The following is a 19,374-nucleotide window of genomic DNA, read 5'->3' as shown; positions in this document are numbered from 1 at the left end:
CACACACACACACACACACACACACACTCACACACACACACACACACACACACACAAATACACTGTAACAAATATATTTTATTTTTCCCACATAAACAATGTACACAGTGAACATCCCAACCATCACAACGTTCCACATACAAAACAACAGAAGAATTTACTGGATACAGTTACAGTAAAATAAACTATGCTGCATCCTCTCTTCTGTTTGGGTCTGGCCACAGCACCTCATCCACATCACAAGCAATGTTTTCCCTGGCCAAGCAGCGGGGGAAATATCGCCTAGCATGGCGAATCCAGCCATGAAAAGCATCAACTGCTATATCTAACCCTAACCTGTTGCTCTTTATGCTAAAGCTCTGATTGCTAATTGTAAAACTGTGTGACAGGTGTTTGCCCGTGTGATGAGCCAGTAGTTGTAGTGTTTTGAAAAAAGTGTGTTTAAGAACTGCAATTTGAGTGTAAATCAGGAATTGTGCTTGTAGTTTAGCAGAATTGGTTCAGGGGCTTGGTGCATGAGTTACATGTTGTGGTCATTGTGTCTCAAGTACCAGTAATTGTGTGTGAACAATTGAGAAAAACTGTAATGTTTCCACTTTATTCTCATCATATTTATACATTTCCTTCTAATTGTACAGAATCTACCAGTGAAGAAAGCAACGTGTCCATCGAGGGGGTTGATGTGGAGGTGGTCAATACCTATAAATATTTGGGGCTTCAGCTGGATGACAAGCTGGACTGGACAGCAAATATGGATGCTTTACACAGGAAAGGGCAGAGCCGTCTGTACTTCCTGAGAAGGCTGGGGTCCTTCAACATCTGCAAAAAACTGCTGCAGATGTTTTACCAGTCTGTGGTGGCCAGCGTGCTCTTTTCTGCTGTGGTTTGCTGGGGAGGAAGCAGCAAGAGGAGCGACACCGGTCGACTGGACAGACTGGTGAGGAGAGCTGGCTCAGTAGCTGGCACAGAGCTGGACTCTCTGGTGACAGTGGCAGAGAGAGGGACCCTGGACAAACTGCTGTCCATACTGGACAACACCCACCACCCTCTGCACAACACCTTCACCAGGCAGAGGAGTGTGTTCAGTGGCAGACTGCTGTCCCAGTCCAGCTCCACCAACAGACTCAAAAACTCTTTCGTCCCCCATCAGACTGTACAACAGCTCTCAGTAAAGGCAGGGAGGACAACAGACAACAGGACAATCTCCTCCTCCATTTGCACTGCCTCTGCTAAATGCTGTGACTTTCATTCATTGGTCAACAGCCTAATTTTAAATTTATAAAAGCTATTTTATTTCTACTGTTACTTTTTGTATAGTTTTCTATTTTAATGTATGTTTAATGTATGTTTGTATGCTTCTACTGGATGCTTGAATTTCCCTCAGGATAAATAAAGTATCTATCTATCTATCTATCTATCTATCTATCTATCATATTTATCTTCTGAAGGACTCAGTTTCCCAGAATGCCTCTGGTCAGCTCGGTGCCCTGCTCTCTGCTGACGTCTGCTGGATGCGACCGGTAACTGCAGAGAGTCTGAACAGGAAACAGTTTGAACTAATGAATCAGTTGTTTTTATTTGTTTCAGAAATGTTTTAAATAAAGTTTTGGGCTTTGAAACCATCTGACACTGAAAGTTTATTAATTAGATAAATTATTTTTCGTTGCTGTGCTCTGATTGGTGAAAAAAAGAAATTTATTTACAAAACTTTATTGTTCCATCAATGAAAAACAGACGTTTATGTACAAAACATGTAAACACAAAACTTCCTGTTTGGATTTTTTTTACAGTGAAACACAGAATGAAAACATTCACCAGTCAATAATCAATAGAGAGAATAGAGAGGACCATAAGACTGCTTTTAATCCAACCCTTTCAAAATAAAGTCACATCCTGTGATCAGCAGTTCATTTTAATATTTATGATGTCAGATTGTTTATAAAGTCAGAAATATCAAAAATAAAAACTGTAAATATTTAACGTGTGACCAGACCAGCAGGTTGCAGACCCGCGTTATTTAGGATGGTTATTATTTATTTATGTATTGTAAACATTTTAATGAGGGCTTGTTTCTGTGCTTGTTTATTATCACATTCCTGTGAGCTGGAATTAAACTCCAATAACAGGAACTGATGAGTCCAATCGGCCCGATGGTGGCGCTGTTAAACCCAAAAATACAGTATTGTAAAGGCAACGCCCCCTCACACAGCGCCCGGCTCAATGTGCTTGGACTGCTGCCAAACCTTCTGTGGATCATCATCGGATGGAGCTGATCAATAGTTGCATAAAGCTTATTGATCTCTAATTTAGAGTTCAACATATTGACCAATGAGCTTCAGAGGGGGCGTGGCTCAGCACATAAACAGACAGAAGTCAACAACTGTTGGGCCAATCATCACAAAACTCACAGGATATGTCCATATAAGGACCCTGAAGCCTTTGCGCCACAAAGGCAAAAAAGGGCGTGGCATAACTCAGTCGGTGAAAATGACGTAAACTGCAGAATGATCAAAAACAGAGTTATGATCCTTTAATTACATTTTTATTATCAGCTCAGAGAAAAACAACAAAGTGTCTGGAAGTCTAACTAAGCTTCAGTTGTGTAACAACATCTGAAGGTTCTTCTGGGTTCTAAAAAAGGAACAAACCTTTTACTCAGATTGTCATGAAGCCTTGATTTCAGGGTGGAGACGACACGAAGGCACTGCTGCTGCTTCTAAAGACACGACCACGGTTCACTGTCCGCTGGTGAGCGTGGAAGATCAGGATTCAACATCGCAGTTAGAAACAAACACAGACCGATGAAATGAAAACGATCAGCAGGACAGAACTCAAGCTAACGATTATTCTCATTACGGATCAGTACGCTGATTAGTTTCTGATTAATTGATTAATCGTGTTCAAACTTTTTTCGATTGCAGAAGAAAACAAATATTCTGTCCACGAATTGATCAATGAATCAGGTCCAGGACCATCAGACAGCAGCAGAGACCTCAGAGTCCCGTCCTGGTTCCACACAGAACCACCTGTGCATTCAGTCCGGCCCCCTTGTGGCCAAACACCTGATGACATCACTCCACGGGCACGCCGTCCACACTCTCCTGGGAGATCTCAGAGTCCAGGGAGTAGCAGGAGCTGCCGTTGTCCTGAGTGTCCCTGTTGGCCTCCTCAGAGAGCGCGGCAGTGCCGGCCGAGGCCCCGCCCCCTCCCCCATGCTCCGCGGCGCCCTCGCAGAAGTGGGCGGAGGCCTGGAAGAGCTGGCTGCAGAGGCGGTTGTAGCGGTGGTAGCGGGACGGTTTGCCGGTGTGGGTGTACATGTGCTCCTGCAGCTGGCTCTTGTGGGAGAAGCGCAGGCTGCAGACGGCACAGGCGATCTTACGTTTACGTGAGTGCAAGATGGCGGCAGGGGTGGGGCTGCTCCTGCCTCCGCCACCCCCTCCTCCTCCCCCTCGGCTCCTCCTCAGCTCTGCAGCCAGCTGGTTGGCGAGCGCCTGGCTCTGCCTCAGCGCCTCCTCCAGGCAGCCCGCGTCCAGCTGCTCCTGGCCCCCCGGCGGCCCCTCCTCCACGCCGGCGTCCAGCTCGCCGCCATGCGACAGTCCCTCCATCAGACGGGTGGGGTCGAGGGCGTGGCTGAACAGGTGCTCACGCAGACCCTCGGGGGAGGAGCAGCGCTCTCCACAACGAGGACACAGTAGGACCAGGGGCCGGTCTTTGAACAGGAGGCTCTGACTGGGACTGCTACCCTGAGCTGGAGACGGAGACCCCGCCCCCTGCCCTTCCTCGCCGTCCTCCTCCTCCTCCAACCGCTCCTGCTTGATGCGGGTTGAGATGTCGGAGTCGTCTCCGGACGCCACAGAGCAGACGTTGCGTAGCGCCGAGGCCTGGCGGTCTGACGGGACCCCCTCCAGTCCAACAGCGAGCGACAGCTGGGAGTGGGACCTCCCCCCCCGGCCGGAAGAGCGTCCGTCGTCGGGGGCGCCGCACGACACCGTGGTGGACTTGGGGACTCCGGACGCCTCTTTGTTGGCCAGCTGGGAGGAGATCTGGATGCCGTAGAGGTTGGACATGCGGACCACGTCGGTGGCGGCGTCGGCGGCGCCCTCGCCGGGTTTGCGGCACAGCTGGTAGGCGTGGAGGAACTTAATGCCTTCCTGCAGACGGCTCTGATCCACCGGCTGTTTAGGACACATCCCCGTGTACATGATGTGGAGCAGGTAGCTGAACACGTCCGGCTGGATGTCTGTGGGCTGGATCTTTATACACTCACTGAGAGACAGACAGACAGACAGACAGAGAGAGAGACAGACAGAGAGACAGACAGACAGAGAGACAGACAGACAGTCAGTCAGACAGACAGACAGCGTCAACCATCAGGCTGAGAATCAATGTTTCATCTGCAAAGAACTGAACCAGGCTCGACTTTTGCTGAAACACCAGAACCACCAGAACCACCGTGTGCAGCAGGTTTTGATCGTCTGTCTGATGAGGAACTACTGTTAGCTGTGAGCTACCGGCTCACTGACCTGGACTGGTGGATGAAGATCATCTTGAAGTAGTTGGAGAAGGCGGCGAGGACGGCTCGGTGAGCTTTAAAGTACACGTTACCGATGGCGACGGTGCAGTCACACAGGAAGCCGAACTCTCTCTGAACGTTGAGCTGCTGCAGCAGGAAGAGGCTGTGAGAGGACACCTCCATGACCCCGCCTGAGAGAGACAGACACAGAGAGAGAGAGACAGACACATAGAGAGACAGACACATAGAGAGAGAGACACAAAGAGAGAGAGACACATAGAGAGAGACAGATAGAGACAGACACATAGAGAGAGAGAGAGACACATAGAGATAGACACATAGAGAGAGACACAGAGAGACAGACACATAGAGAGAGAGAGAGACAGACACAAAGAGAGACACAGAGAGAGGGACTGTGAGTGATCGAAGCACAGGCACACCAGTGTATATTATATATAATAATATATGTATATAATATAATGTTCAAGATTCAAGATTCAAGAACTTTATTTGCCATTTGTGCTTGCACACACATAGGAACTCTTGTGCGGTTGTTGTTCAGAGAGTCAAGTTTAAAAAGACACACAAGGAAGACATAAATCTATCTATGAAACATATACATTATAAATTGCACAAAACCATTCATAATGTATATATCTTTCATATTGTGTATTGTCTGAATATTTGGACTTGTATTTTATTTTGATACTCTGCTTTGGCAATATTGTTTTTTAAAAAAAAACTTTCATGCCAATAAAGTCCATTTTGAACTGAATTGAGAGACACATAGAGATAGACAGATAGACAGACACATAGAGAGAGAACAGATAGACAGACACATAGAGAGAGACAGATAGACAGACACATAGAGAGAGAGACAGATAGACAGACACATAGAGAGAGAGACACATAGAGAGAGACAGATAGCGACAGACATATAGAGAGAGAGACACATAGAGAGAGACAGATAGAGACAGACACATAGAGACAATTTGTTTGCCTAGAATAAAACAATTTATGATTCAGATAGAATTGTATAAACCCGTCCCTGGAGCTTCACAAGGTCCGTCTGTGTCGGTCTGGGTCGGTCTGTGTCTGTGTCTGTGTCTGGGTCGCTCTGTGTCTGTGTCGGTCTGGGTCTGGGTCGGTCTGGGTCTGTGTCAGTCTGTGTCTGTGTCGGTCTAGGTCTGGGTCGCTCTGGGTCTGTGTCGGTCTGTGTCTGTGTCGGTCTGGGTCGGTCTGTGTCAGTCTGTGTCTGTGTCGGTCTGTGTCGGTCTGGGTCTGTGTCGGTCTGTGTCGGTCTGTGTCGGTCTGGGTCGGTCTGTGTCTGGGTCGATCTGTGTCTGTGTCGGTCTGGGTCTGTGTCGGTCTGTGTCAGTCTGTGTCAGTCTGTGTCTGTGTCGGTCTGGGTCTGGGTCTGTGTCGGTCTGGGTCTGTGTCGGTGTGGGTCTGTGTCGGTCTGTGTCAGTCTGGGTCTGTCTCGGTCTGGGTCGGTCTGGGTCTGTGTCGGTCTGGGTCGGTCTGTGTCGGTCTGTGTTGGTCTGGGTCTGTGTCGGTCTGGATCTGTGTCGGTCTGGGTCGGTCTGTGTCGGTCTGGGTCTGGGTCGGTCTGTGTCGGTCTGGGTCTGAGTCTCTGTCGGTCTGTGTCTGTGTCTGGGTCTCTGTCGGTCTGTGTCTGTGTCCGGGTCTCTGTCGGTCTGTGTCTGTGTCTGGGTCTCTGTCGGTCTGTGTCTGTGTCCGGGTCTCTGTCGGTCTGTGTCGGTCTGTGTCGGTCTGGGTCTCTGTCAGTCTGTGTCGGTCTGGGTCGGTCTGGGTCTCTGTCGGTCTCTGTCGGTCTGTGTCGGTCTGGGTCGGTCTGGGTCGGTCTGGGTCTCTGTCGGTCTGTGTCGGTCTCTGTCGGTCTGGGTCGGTCTGTGTCTGGGTCTGGGTCTCTGTCGGTCTCTGTCGGACTGGGTCGGTCTGGGTCGGTCTGGGTCTCTGTCGGTCTGTGTCTGTGTCTGGGTCTCTGTCGGTCTGTGTCTGTGTCCGGGTCTCTGTCGGCCTGTGTCGGTCTGGGTCTCTGTCAGTCTGTGTCGGTCTGGGTCGGTCTGGGTCTCTGTCGGTCTGTGTCGGTCTGGGTCGGTCTGGGTCGGTCTGGGTCTCTGTCGGTCTGTGTCTGGGTCTCTGTCGGTCTCTGTCGGTCTGGGTCGGTCTGTGTCTGGGTCTGGGTCTCTGTCGGTCTCTGTCGGTCTGGGTCGGTCTGGGTCGGTCTGGGTCTCTGTCGGTCTGTGTCGGTCTGGGTCGGTCTGGGTCTCTGTCGGTCTCTGTCGGTCTGTGTCTGGGTCTGGGTCTCTGTCGGTCTGTGTCTGTGTCTGGGTCTCTGTCGGTCTGTGTCTGTGTCCGGGTCTCTGTCGGTCTGTGTCGGTCTGGGTCTCTGTCAGTCTGTGTCGGTCTGGGTCGGTCTGGGTCTCTGTCGGTCTGTGTCTGGGTCTCTGTCGGTCTCTGTCGGTCTGGGTCGGTCTGTGTCTGGGTCTGGGTCTCTGTCGGTCTCTGTCGGTCTGGGTCGGTCTGGGTCTCTGTCGGTCTGTGTCGGTCTGGGTCTCTGTCGGTCTCTGTCGGTCTGTGTCTGGGTCTGGGTCTCTGTCGGTCTCTGTCGGTCTGTGTCTGGGTCTGGGTCTCTGTCGGTCTCTGTCGGTCTCTGTCGGTCTGTGTCTGGGTCTGGGTCTCTGTCGGTCTCTGTCGGTCTGGGTCGGTCTGTGTCTGGGTCTGGGTCTCTGTCGGTCTCTGTCGGTCTGGGTCGGTCTGGGTCGGTCTGGGTCTCTGTCGGTCTGTGTCTGTGTCTGGGTCTCTGTCGGTCTGTGTCTGTGTCCGGGTCTCTGTCGGCCTGTGTCGGTCTGGGTCTGTGTCAGTCTGTGTCGGTCTGGGTCGGTCTGGGTCTCTGTCGGTCTCTGTCGGTCTGTGTCGGTCTGGTCTGGGTCTCTGTCGGTCTGTGTCTGGGTCCTTGTCGGTCTCTGTCGGTCTGGGTCTGTCTGTGTCTGGGTCTGGGTCTCTGTCGGTCTCTGTCGGTCTGGGTCGGTCTGGGTCGGTCTGGGTCTCTGTCGGTCTGTGTCGGTCTGGGTCGGTCTGGGTCTCTGTCGGTCTCTGTCGGTCTGTGTCTGGGTCTGGGTCTCTGTCGGTCTGTGTCTGTGTCTGGGTCTCTGTCGGTCTGTGTCTGGGTCTCTGTCGGTCTGTGTCGGTCTGGGTCTCTGTCAGTCTGTGTCAGTCTGGGTCGGTCTGGGTCTCTGTCGGTCTGTGTCTGGGTCTCTGTCGGTCTCTGTCGGTCTGGGTCGGTCTGTGTCTGGGTCTGGGTCTCTGTCGGTCTCTGTCGGTCTGGGTCGGTCTGGGTCTCTGTCGGTCTGTGTCGGTCTGGGTCGGTCTGGGTCTCTGTCGGTCTCTGTCGGTCTGTGTCTGGGTCTGGGTCTCTGTCGGTCTCTGTCGGTCTGTGTCTGGGTCTGGGTCTCTGTCGGTCTCTGTCGGTCTCTGTCGGTCTGTGTCTGGGTCTGGGTCTCTGTCGGTCTCTGTCGGTCTGGGTCGGTCTGTGTCTGGGTCTGGGTCTCTGTCGGTCTCTGTCGGTCTGGGTCTCTGTCGGTCTGGGTCGGTCTGGGTCACAGTGGATCTGGACTGGGGATACGGAACCAGCAGGTAGAATATCTCAGGACGGGAGGAAGCTGACCGAGGCTCGCTCAACTGTGATTGGAGCACAGAGCAAAAGGGGGCGGGGCTTAAGAAGGCAGCCGGATGGCACTGAACCCGAGTGGTCCTTTCCAAACACGTCTCCATGGTTACTGAACTCAACCTCTGATTGGATGTCTGCTGGTGAAATGCACCATGGGAGTCTTTATTGTTATATTATTATTATCTTTGTTGTGATTGGATCAGTAATCAATAACACATAATCAATGATTGGATTGGAGCTTTATTGACAACATCATCAGCAGGTGGTCTACCACCTCTCACCAGCTGACCTGTGACCTCACTGAAGGTCACACACACACACACACACAGACCGGAAACCGGACACCCGCGCGACCAAACAACAGCTCCTGCTCCGCGCGTGCATGTCGCGTCGCGCCCGCGCGCCTGCAGCCTCCTCCATCCTCTCTGTGTCATTCACATCCCGCAGCACGCACGTTGCTCACTCACCCACACGCACACGGGCGCGTGCCGCACGCCCATCCGACCCCACACGCACCCTGTGGCTGTCCGCCGCGTGCACGCGCTCCCGTTAATCGGTGTCTTACCGCAGAAACCCGCAGATTGTTTCAGGATCCGGAGCCGATTTGTTGCTGCAGAGGATCTCGCAAGAAGACGCGTCACGTCTCGCGAGATGAAGGGTCAAAGGGGCTGGTCACGTGATCCGCCTGTGTCACCTACCGATGTGTGATCAGTGATCAATACCGGACTGATCGATCCGTTCTGATCGATTTCAACACAATAAATACAGAAATAATACAAATACAAATTGAAGCTTTATTGTTATTAAATAATGTGATTATTATTATTATTGTTATTGTATTATTATTATTGTTTTTATTAATAAATAATGTTACTATTATTGTTTATTATTATTATTCTATTATTGTTGTTGTTTTTATTGTTTTTATTGTTATTATTATTATTGTTTATGATGTTTTAAGATTGTTTGGTTATTATAATGAGAATATTATTTATTATATAAGTTTTAATACAAATTATTTGTAGTAAAAAGTCATCGATCAGTTTGATGATGATCAGCAGGTTCTGTTATCAGTTATTGATCAGTTATTGATCGTTATTACAGTTTATCTCTATAATAATAAACAGAACATAGAAGACTTTAATGATATATATTACAAACAGCAGTGTAATAAAAACACTAATAATGCTGAATATGGATATTAAAGTATAAAATGTACAAGAGCAAAAGAAACGACGCTTTTATTTTTATTTTGAAGGCCAGCATTTTGACCGGAAGTGTTTTATTTTGTATTCTGTGTGTTTCCTCAGTGCATCCGGCTTCACGCAGCGGCAGTGTGTGCGGAAGTTCTTTCATCCTGCAGGAGAAGAAGAAGAGTCTTCTCCTTCGTCTCAACTGTCCGTCCGAACCCGTCCGACCTCCGGATAGAACCGCTCCAGAACCGCTCCAGAACCCGGGAACACCGCACACCCGCCGCCGACAGCAGCAGCTCCTCCGCCGGCCTCCGGTATCCACGGTGAGTCGACAGCTTTGTGTCCGGCCCTCGGAGCCTCCTGGACGGGAAAACTACCGAGAAGTCCCCGCGGCCTGCTGCTCTCGGTGCTAGCTGAGTGCGGGTGGCAGTGCGGGGGTGGCGGGACTGTTTGCGGGAGAGCTATCAGTACATCGTCACTTCCGCAGCATTTACAACTGCTACATCCGCTTTGGCGTTTCAAAATAAAGGTCGTTAAGACTAAATGAACAGCTTAAGGCGTCTTTACATGAACGCCCAGAGCTTAGTTCTTATCAACACGTTAATACATCTGTTGTTATTTAGTCTGTGTCCGTTTAAGAAGTCAATACAACAACAACATCAACCGATTACTACTTCTCACGTTGTATCCGTTTTATTTTGAAGCTGTACTCTCGGTAACTTCCGGTGTAACCGACGCTAGCCGCTGTTAGCTTGACGCAGCTAACCACCAGAACTGTAATCTCCATTTTAGCTCTTCGGAGCGGCCGACCTCTCCCTTCTGCCCGCTCCTCACGGCTCATTGTCGGCTCAGTAAAGGCGGGTTACTCGCTGACTGACAGCCGGTCAATGCGTGAATGTCCCCCCGCACTGCCCCCGCGGGAGTGCGGGGGGACCAGTGCGGGGGCGGGCGGGGACTGAGAGCGGCTCAGTTACTGTAAACCAACAACAGAGTCTGGTTCCAGTTCAGCCTGCAGCAGTGAGACAGGATACAGCAGTGAGACAGGATACAGCCTGTCTGCTGTCCCCGATCGGGACCCTGTGTTTGCTTTGTCCCTTCAGGGTTACCGTAGAAACATGGCGGACTCCGCCAGCAGTGGACCCGCTGTAGATAAAAACATCTCATTAACACAATGATCCTTATATTCAGCAATCTTTACATTATATTATATTATATTATATAAAATTATATTATATTATATTATATTATATTATATTATATTACATTATATTACATTATATTATATTGTATTAAATTATATAAAATTATATTATATTACATTATATTACATTATATTATATTATATTATATTGTATTAAATTATATAAAATTATATTATATTATATTACATTATATTACATTATATTATATTGTATTAAATTATATAAAATTATATTATATTATATTAAATTATATTATATTATATAAAATTATATTATATTATATTACATTATATTATACTATATTATATTACATTATATTATATTATATTACATTATATTATATAATATTATATAAAATTATATCATTATATTATATTATATTACATTACATTATATTACATTATATTATATTATATTACATTATATTATATTATATAATATTATATAAAATTATATTATATGACATATTACATTATATTATATTATATTACATTATATTATATTATATAAAATTATATTATATGACATTATATTACATTATATTATATTATATTATATTACATTATATTATATTATATAAAATTATATTATATGACATTATATAAAATTATATTATATTATATTACATTATATTATATTATATTACATTATATTATATTATATTACATTATATTATATGACATTATATTACATTATATTATATTATATTACATTATATTATATGATATAAAATTATATTATATGACATTATATTACATTATATTATATTACATTATATTATATTACATTATATTATATTATATCATTATATTACATTATATTATATTGTATTAAATTATATAAAATTATATTATATTACATTATATTATATTATATCATATTACATTATATCATATTAAATTATATTATATTATATCTATCATTAATAGACGGACTCAGATTTTATAGATATTTCAAACAGTGAACTCTTTGTGTGAGACGAGTTTATCTGGATGATATTGAATTCACTTTGTATAAATGATATTTGATGGTTCAGATAACTAACAATAGGATTGTTTTCTTACAGGATATATATAGACTTAGACTTAGACTTCTCTTTATTGATCCTTCCGCAAGGAAATTGAATTTCCAGCAGCTTACAAAACAGTGAAAAATTATATAAATAAATAGATAAAATTCACGGAAAATAAAATGAAATAAGATAAATGTAGAGAACTGTATAGAGGATGAATATAGATAAATAAAGATCAATATATAGGACTGTATATGGCATTGTATTATTATACAGTGGATAAATGACATTAGCATAAATTAGCAGTTAAATTAAATTATTGCACTTAAGTGGTGGATCAAGTTATTGCAAGAAAAAAAGAAGGAAGAGTGTCCAGGTATGTATGAGTAGATCATTATTGCACAGTGAGTGGCTACCACTCCTTCCCTTCTGTCCTCTTTACCCTATTTCCTCCTCCCCCTGAGTGAGGAGTTGTAGAGTGTGATGGCATGAGGGACAAAGGAGTTCTTGAGTCTGTTGGTCCTACACTTGGGGAGGATTTATAAATATATCTCTATAAATTATAAATATAGAAAGGAGATTGTAATAAAGTGTTAGACGTTGGCTGTCTGTCTGCCTGAGAACCGACTGCAGTTCATTGGAGGTGAACAGTAAAGTGAGTTGAGGTTTCAGGTCTCGGTGTGACTAACAGTGGATGCAGTCGGTGTCGTTATCAGTAACATGTGGTTTCCATCGTCTGCAGGATGTCACACACTCATTCTGAGAGGACTTTAAAAACTAATCTGTGTCATCTTGAGGTTTGTGTTGTAATATGATTATTAAATAGTGTCAGACGTTATTATTGGAGCCACTTCTGTGTGTAATATATAATAATATATATATTCAGAGAGTTAAACCATAAAACAAACTGATTCAGATCAGCTTGTAAAACCCAGATGAGGAGAGATAATGGGAACTTTACATTGTTATAAATGATCAGGATCAATACATAAATCATCAGTTGACGTGAATAATAAACGATGGATCTGATTTATTAATCTATGAAAGTCAAATTCTGTGTTTTAATGAAGTTAAACAGAATAAATGAACCATTTGTTGTTTGTTAATTATCCTCCTTTATAAAATACAATATTATCTGTTACCTTACTGGTATCAGTGTGAGAAGCAGCTAAATATCTAATGTAATATATAGTATAATATCTAATATAATATATAGTATAATATAATATCTAATATAATATATAGTATAATATAATATCTAATATAATACATAGTTTAATATAATATCTAATATAATATATAGTATAATATAATATCTAATATAATATATAGTATAATATAATATCTAATATAATACATAGTATAATATAATATCTAATATAATATATAGTATAATATAATATCTAATATAATACATAGTTTAATATAATATCTAATATAATATATAGTATAATATAATATCTAATATAATACATAGTTTAATATAATATCTAATATAATATATAGTATAATATAATATCTAATATAATACATAGTTTAATATAATATCTAATATAATATATAGTATAATATAATATCTAATATAATACATAGTTTAATATAATATCTAATATAATATATAGTATAATATAATATCTAATATAATACATAGTTTAATATAATATCTAATATAATACATAGTTTAATATAATATCTAATATAATATATAGTATAATATAATATCTAATATAATATATAGTATAATATAATATCTAATATAATACATAGTTTAATATAATATCTAATATAATATATAGTATAATATAATATCTAATATAATACATAGTTTAATATAATATATAGTAGAGTATATAGAGAGTTGAGTGTCTGAGATGTTTTCTTTATTTCGGATGAAACAGGATCTAAATGTCTTCATTATTCTCGTCTGACGTTGATGAGTCATAGAAGAACTGAGAGGTGGTTCTGACTCGCTGAGCTCAACCAGACGACCTCACCGTTTACTGTCTCCTGTCTTCCTCTGTTGTCTGCAGGGAGATGGCGAGGCCGAGCCACAGTGATCATGTCCTCCAGCAGCTCAACAACCAGCGGGAGTGGGGCTTCCTGTGCGACTGCCTCATCGCCATCGGGGACATCTACTTCAGGGCGCACAAGGCGGTCCTGGCGGCCTGCAGCTCCTACTTCAGGATGATGTTTATCCGGGACCAGCAGGGGGCGGGTCGTCTGGACCTCAGCAACATGCAGATCAGCGCGGAGTGCTTCGACCTCATCCTGCAGCTCATGTACCTCGGACGCATCGTCGTGGGCAGCTACGAGTTTGAAGAGCTCAAGGCCTCCATGGCGTACCTGCAGATGTACTACATCCCCGACTCGCTGGAGGATCTCAGGGACATCAGGAGCTCCAATCTCACCCCGTCCTCCTCAGCGTCCTCCTCCTCGTCCAGTTCCTCCACTGGCCCCGCTGCTGGGAAAATGATGTTTGGAGTCCGCATGTACGAGCAGCAAAGGCCCGCTGCACCGGAAGCAGAGCGCTTACCGAAACCTGTCAGCAGCTCCGCCGGGCGTCCAGCTGTTCCTGCAACCGTCAGCAGACCGGTGGTGGTGGAGGAAGTGGTGAACACTCCTCTGATAGTGGCACCGCCGGTGGTAGACGGAGGAGTCGAGCAGCCATGTGATTTAAGAAAGAGGTCCAGTGGCAGAAGTTCAGCTCTCAAAGACCGTCCTCGGTTTGGCCGCACCTACACCTGCGACGACTGCGGTTTCGTCTTTAGCTGCGAGAAGCTTTTAATAGAACACATCCTGACATGCACCAACCGGAAGGCCTTTCATCAGCCGAGAGGTAACGCTGAAGGGGACAACGACTCCAGTAAAGCTGAGAGCTCTGCCTCTGAGAGCATAGAGGAACACAGGGTCATCTGTAAAGGTGAGGACGACTGGCCCGAGGCCAAGGCCGACTCTGACCTCACCATCAGGTCGGTGGCGGCCGGGACAGACGGCGAGCCTGGGTCGACTAGGAGCATCTCAATCAAGACAGAACCAGAAGAAGTCATATTCCCTGAGATAGAGGTGGTCCGGGTTGGCGAGCACGCCAACAGAGACTGTAGCACAAGGTTCAGTGACACCACGCATAAAGATTTACGGAGGGAGAAAACTGGTTCAGACCGTGAACCAGAACCCGGTGTCTCAGGAATGGATAACAGCAGTGAGCCTTTCGAAGGCCACATGTCCAGCAGTGAAGATTCAGGAATCCCTGTGAAGCTCCGTAAGGTCAAAGACGAGAAGCAGGACGCCGATTGTGCCCCCTGTGAACTGTGTGGTGCTCTGTTAACCGAGGAGGACAAGTCAGCCCACTACCTGTCCAACCACATGGGCCATATATGTGCCTGTGGGAGGTGTGGCCAGGTGCTGATCAAAGGCCGCCAGCTCCAGGAGCACGCAGAGCGCTGCGGCGAATCCCAAGGTGGTGAGTCAGACTCCCATGGGGAGGACGAGGCGTCCCTGCTGGAGGAGCCACAGGGGATGGAGGAGGGCCTGCTGGAGGCGGCCGACCTGGCCTGCTCTCACTGCGGTCTGCTGTTCCAGAACGAGAGCCTGGCCCTGGAGCACGCCTTGTCCTGCCACGACCAGGAGCTGTTCCGCCCGGTGCTGCTGGAGGAGGGCACTGAACCCGATCACCGCCGCAAACACTTCTGCAGCATTTGCGGCAAAGGCTTCTATCAGCGCTGCCACCTGAGGGAGCACTACACCGTCCACACCAAGGAGAAGCAGTTCACCTGCCAGACCTGCGGGAAGCAGTTCCTACGGGAGCGCCAGCTCAGGCTGCACACCGACATGCACAAAGGCATGGCGCGCTACGTGTGCCCGGTATGTGACCAGGGAACCTTCCTCAAACACGACCACGTCCGACACATGATCTCCCACCTGTCAGCCGGGGAAACCATCTGCCAGGTGTGTTTCCAGATCTTCCCTGGTGGAGAACAGCTGGAGAAACACATGGACGTACACCTGTACATCTGCGGCGTCTGTGGAGAGAAGTTCCGCCTCCGTAAAGACATGAGGAGCCACTATAACTCCAAACACACCAAGAGATTATAGGAACCAAACCGTCCTCTGCATTTATACTAGTTTGTTACTAAAAAAAAGCCATAAATGTGAGAACAAATGTATGCACTTGAACACCAAAAAGAAAACTTTTTAATCTGCACTTTTAAAGTATATGCATAACCTAAATGGGCGTTCACACTGCGAGCAGCGGGGCCAATTACTGGTCGCCCTGTTACGACCCCGATGGCAACAGTCGGCAGTCTCTGTGCGACTTTGGTTAGACAAGACATTTTCACGGTTTACAATCAGGATTCTGTCGATGAAAATTATCACAAAGTTTAGAAATCTTGGCTAACTGTCCTCAGTGATGGATGGATCACCAGCTAAATAGCTAACTAAATGTATATTACAATTTAAAATATTTATAAAGAAGCTGGGATTTGATATACAGCATTATATATATGTGATATTTGCATTTCAGGTAAATCAAACAGTAACAAATGTCCAAGCTCACAGAGTCTAAAATGATACTTTAAGCTGTCCAAAAACCCAAAGAAACTAAACTAACACTGAAAAACAGGAAAATGAGCAGTTGGAACCAGTTAGCAAATTGTTAACAATTAATGTTCCGTCAAGTAACTAATCACTTAATCAATGAATCGTTTTAGCACTAGAATGTACCAAAGTCAGGATGGACGAATCATCAGATGAACTCTGGATTTAAGAGACTTTGTGATTTTTGTTGATGAGAAAAGCCCCGCCTTGCCTCGCCATTGGTTTGGTTCGTGATTGTGTTGCTCACAGTGTGAACGCATGGTACGACCGGCAGTCGACTCCAGGAGAAATCAGACCTGGTGCGTCCTCACAGTCGTACACTCGCCGCTGGGAGGAGCTTCACAAATAGATCACAGCTACTATAACGAGAGTGGGGGATGGAGGAACCGTTAGAGGACGCCCGGTTCAGGTTCTGTTTGGAGAGAATTGTCTGGCGTCGTGTGGCTGCGATGCCTCAAGCTTTGGGTCAACATTTTCTAGCTTTGATGTCAGTTTATTTTGTTGAATACTAAAGTCTCTGAAAACGAAACACGCTGAGTTTTTCATGTTCTAGTTTGTGAGCAAAGTCGGTGGAAAAAGACTGAATTCTGCTTTCTGATTCTTTGTTTAGTGAGTTTGATAGCACACTGATTCATACTCTGCCTCCCCTTTCACTCAGTTCTAGTTCAGCTTTACGTTCACTGTGTCACACTGACCACGTTTACATGCACACTAATTTTCCACTACTATCCTGAAGATGTTCCAGATGGAGCATTTTCCTTTTCAGACGTGAAACCGGCCAGTGTCATTCAGGTTTTAATCTGCTGCACGCTGTCATTAGGATTAACAACAGTATGTGAGGACAAACCAAAAGTCCACATTTCTACTTTTAAACATTATGAAAGACTCAGATATCAACAGGTTTCTGGTTATGAGGAAATATCACAAAGTTTTCCAGAACTGGTTGAAAGACTGAAAGAGGGAGGCTGTGCTCAACACTTATAAAAACCCTCCTTTGATGCAGACAAAATGTCTCCAGCTCCACTTTTACCACGAGGGCAACATGACTGCCGTCAGGAGGACGGGCAGTAATCAGAGTAAACCTTAGTTAACAGCTCATTATATATTGTATTTGTAAAAACTGTATTGCTTTGTGCATGTAAACGCAGTCAGAAACTCGCTGTCCAACATGCTCTGTGATTGGTGCCTTTACTGTAACGGTGGTGCACACTAGCGACAGATGTCTCCGTCCTTTTCCTTCCTGTGTTCTGCACAGTGATGCATTCTGGGGGATGGACAGGCACAAGTAAGGACCCCGTTTCAAAGTGAATATTTAAGGATTGTGTAAGAGTTGAACAACAGAACACTAGAAGTGGTCGGCTCATTGAAACCAGTGTTGGGTCCGGTTGAATGGGGTTCAGTTGGGACGAGAGGTCTGGTCACAAAATAATTCTGGAGCAGTTTGTTTGAGCCGACCTAAAGCACAAGGCGAACTCTGCAGGTTGGAGCTCCCGCCCCCCAGACACTTCTAACCAATGAGAGAACATCTGGCTTTCGGTGAATGCAGCCACTGGTCTTCAGTCTTCTGAAAGGAGTTCACACTTTCCCTGTTGCCTTATGAGTCGTGTAAAGTAGCTTTCGTTGCAGTTGTACTCTGCCCGTTCTCCTAACACACCACATATGTTTGTAACCAACCCAAACGTCCCAGACCGGGCCGACACTTCTGAACTAAACTGAAGTTCAGAACCAAACTGAACCTTTCAAAACCACTTCAGAATTTACCTAAACCATTTCAATGTCAACCTAAATCAGTTCTGAATAAAACAGCTATAGAGTGAACAGTAACATCGCAAAACCACCTTAAACAAGATCCAAACCAACCAAAACCAGTTCAGAACCAACTACACCACATTATAGTTGGAGGTTAATTGCAAACAAGTTCTGAATCAATTTGAGCTAGTTTAGAGCCTAAACCAGTTCAGAACCAGCCCAGACCAGTTCTCACCCTTTAGTTTCTGCAGTTACAGAGTTAGAGCGCCTTCCCCTCGTCCGCCGGTGTTCAGACAATCAACGTTTTGATGAGAAGTTGCTGTCTCGTTATCGACTGTTTTTATTGGTCGGATTTACAATCAAAGTCCATTCGATTCATGAGAGAAACTGCAGACAGTCGAACACACGTCTCCACTGTTTAATGCTGCCTTAAACCAGTTCAGAATCAAACTAAACCAGTTTAAAGAAAGGTCACTGTAAAGCTTCAGTGTGTAACATTAATATAATATTCATCGGTATGTTTTCATCATAATCAGCTGAAAATAAGAAGCGTGTTTTTGTTACCTCAGAATGAGCAATGGGGTTGCAAAATGCAACTACACCACTAGATGGCACCAAATCCTACACACTGGACCTTCAGAACCAGCTGAAATTTATACAGTTCAGAACCAACTGGAACCAGTTTAAAGCCTGTCCTGAATGATCTAAATGATGCTGTCAGTCTATCGCCTGGCGGGCTGAAACGTCAACGGTGTTCAGTTGTTTGGGGTCGCAGTTCAGCTTTCCTTCCTGTGTTCGGGTGGTTTTGTTGCTCTGAAGCTTTTGTCACTGATGTTGAATAAACTCAAGCCTTTCTTAAGCTCTTAATAAACCAAGTGAATCTGTTTGTCAGCAAATGGCTCTGGATGTCTTTATTGAACAGTCGACCTGCAGCAGCGTGGACCCAGAACTGTACCAGAGTCTCATGTTAGAAACATTCAGTCACGGTTCTCCAGCCGTTACACATGCTAACATGCATTGGACAATTGTATTAATCAGATCAATAACCTCAGAATGAATCACAATCAGAAATGGATTGAGCGTCCTCAATAACCCGCAAACCCAACTCATCCAATCAGCTGCTGAGATATCGTCCATATAGCTGATCATTAATGCTAATGATGCTAATTGTCCTACATATGCAAGTAAGTATCAGGCAGTGTAACAGCTGGAGACCCAGACTGAACAGTTCTAACAGAAACCTTCAGGTTCTGAGCAGTTCTAACAGAAACCTTCAGGTACTGAGCAGTTCTAACAGAAACCTTCAGGTTCTGAACAGTTCTAGTTCAAGTGGAACTAAATGTTCTTTGTTTATGATGCATTAAAGTTTCATAGTAAGTTAGAGAACAGGGGTATTGCACAAAAGTAGAATAAAG

General features: G+C 45.0%; 2 protein-coding genes across 4 annotated transcripts; one reads left to right on the top strand and one right to left on the bottom strand.

Moving 5' to 3' along the window:
- Positions 1-1,694: 1,694 nt before the first annotated feature.
- Positions 1,695-9,300, bottom strand: zbtb25 (zinc finger and BTB domain containing 25). Of its 3 annotated transcripts, none has more exons than XM_051409167.1 (3): positions 8,675-9,300; positions 4,524-4,704; positions 1,695-4,266 (listed from the first exon to the last, which is right to left on the bottom strand). In XM_051409167.1, the coding sequence occupies exons 2-3, from the start codon at positions 4,694-4,696 to the stop codon at positions 3,072-3,074; spliced, it is 1,368 nt and encodes a 455-aa protein (XP_051265127.1). In that variant the 5' UTR covers positions 4,697-4,704; positions 8,675-9,300; the 3' UTR covers positions 1,695-3,071. The 3 variants fall into 3 exon arrangements, with proteins under 3 accessions (XP_051265127.1, XP_051265129.1, XP_051265126.1); XM_051409169.1 differs by having other exon boundaries at positions 8,773-9,300; XM_051409166.1 differs by lacking the exon at positions 8,675-9,300 and having other exon boundaries at positions 4,524-5,330.
- A 283-nt stretch (positions 9,301-9,583) lies between these two features.
- Positions 9,584-18,855, top strand: zbtb1 (zinc finger and BTB domain containing 1). Its single transcript, XM_051409084.1, has 2 exons — positions 9,584-9,723; positions 13,645-18,855. Exon 2 carries the CDS (start codon positions 13,649-13,651, stop codon positions 15,704-15,706), a length of 2,058 nt encoding a protein of 685 aa, XP_051265044.1. The 5' UTR covers positions 9,584-9,723; positions 13,645-13,648; the 3' UTR covers positions 15,707-18,855.
- Positions 18,856-19,374: the final 519 nt, after the last annotated feature.

The sequence above is a fragment of the Dicentrarchus labrax genome, unplaced genomic scaffold (genome assembly GCF_905237075.1).
Source record: "Dicentrarchus labrax unplaced genomic scaffold, dlabrax2021, whole genome shotgun sequence".
Classification (NCBI taxonomy): domain Eukaryota; kingdom Metazoa; phylum Chordata; class Actinopteri; family Moronidae; genus Dicentrarchus; species Dicentrarchus labrax.
This window is presented reverse-complemented; position numbering and strand designations above follow the sequence as displayed.

Excerpts from the sequence above, each read along its gene's own strand:
- zbtb25 (XM_051409166.1), bottom strand. The coding sequence starts at position 4,819 with ATGTGTCTGTCTCTATCTGTCTCTCTCTATGTGTCTCTCTCTCTTTGT. Across the intron at positions 4,267-4,523 it reads ATCTTCATCCACCAGTCCAG|TGAGTGTATAAAGATCCAGC; the intron begins GTCAGTGAGCCG and ends TCTGTCTCTCAG.
- zbtb1 (XM_051409084.1), top strand. The coding sequence starts at position 13,649 with ATGGCGAGGCCGAGCCACAGTGATCATGTCCTCCAGCAGCTCAACAAC.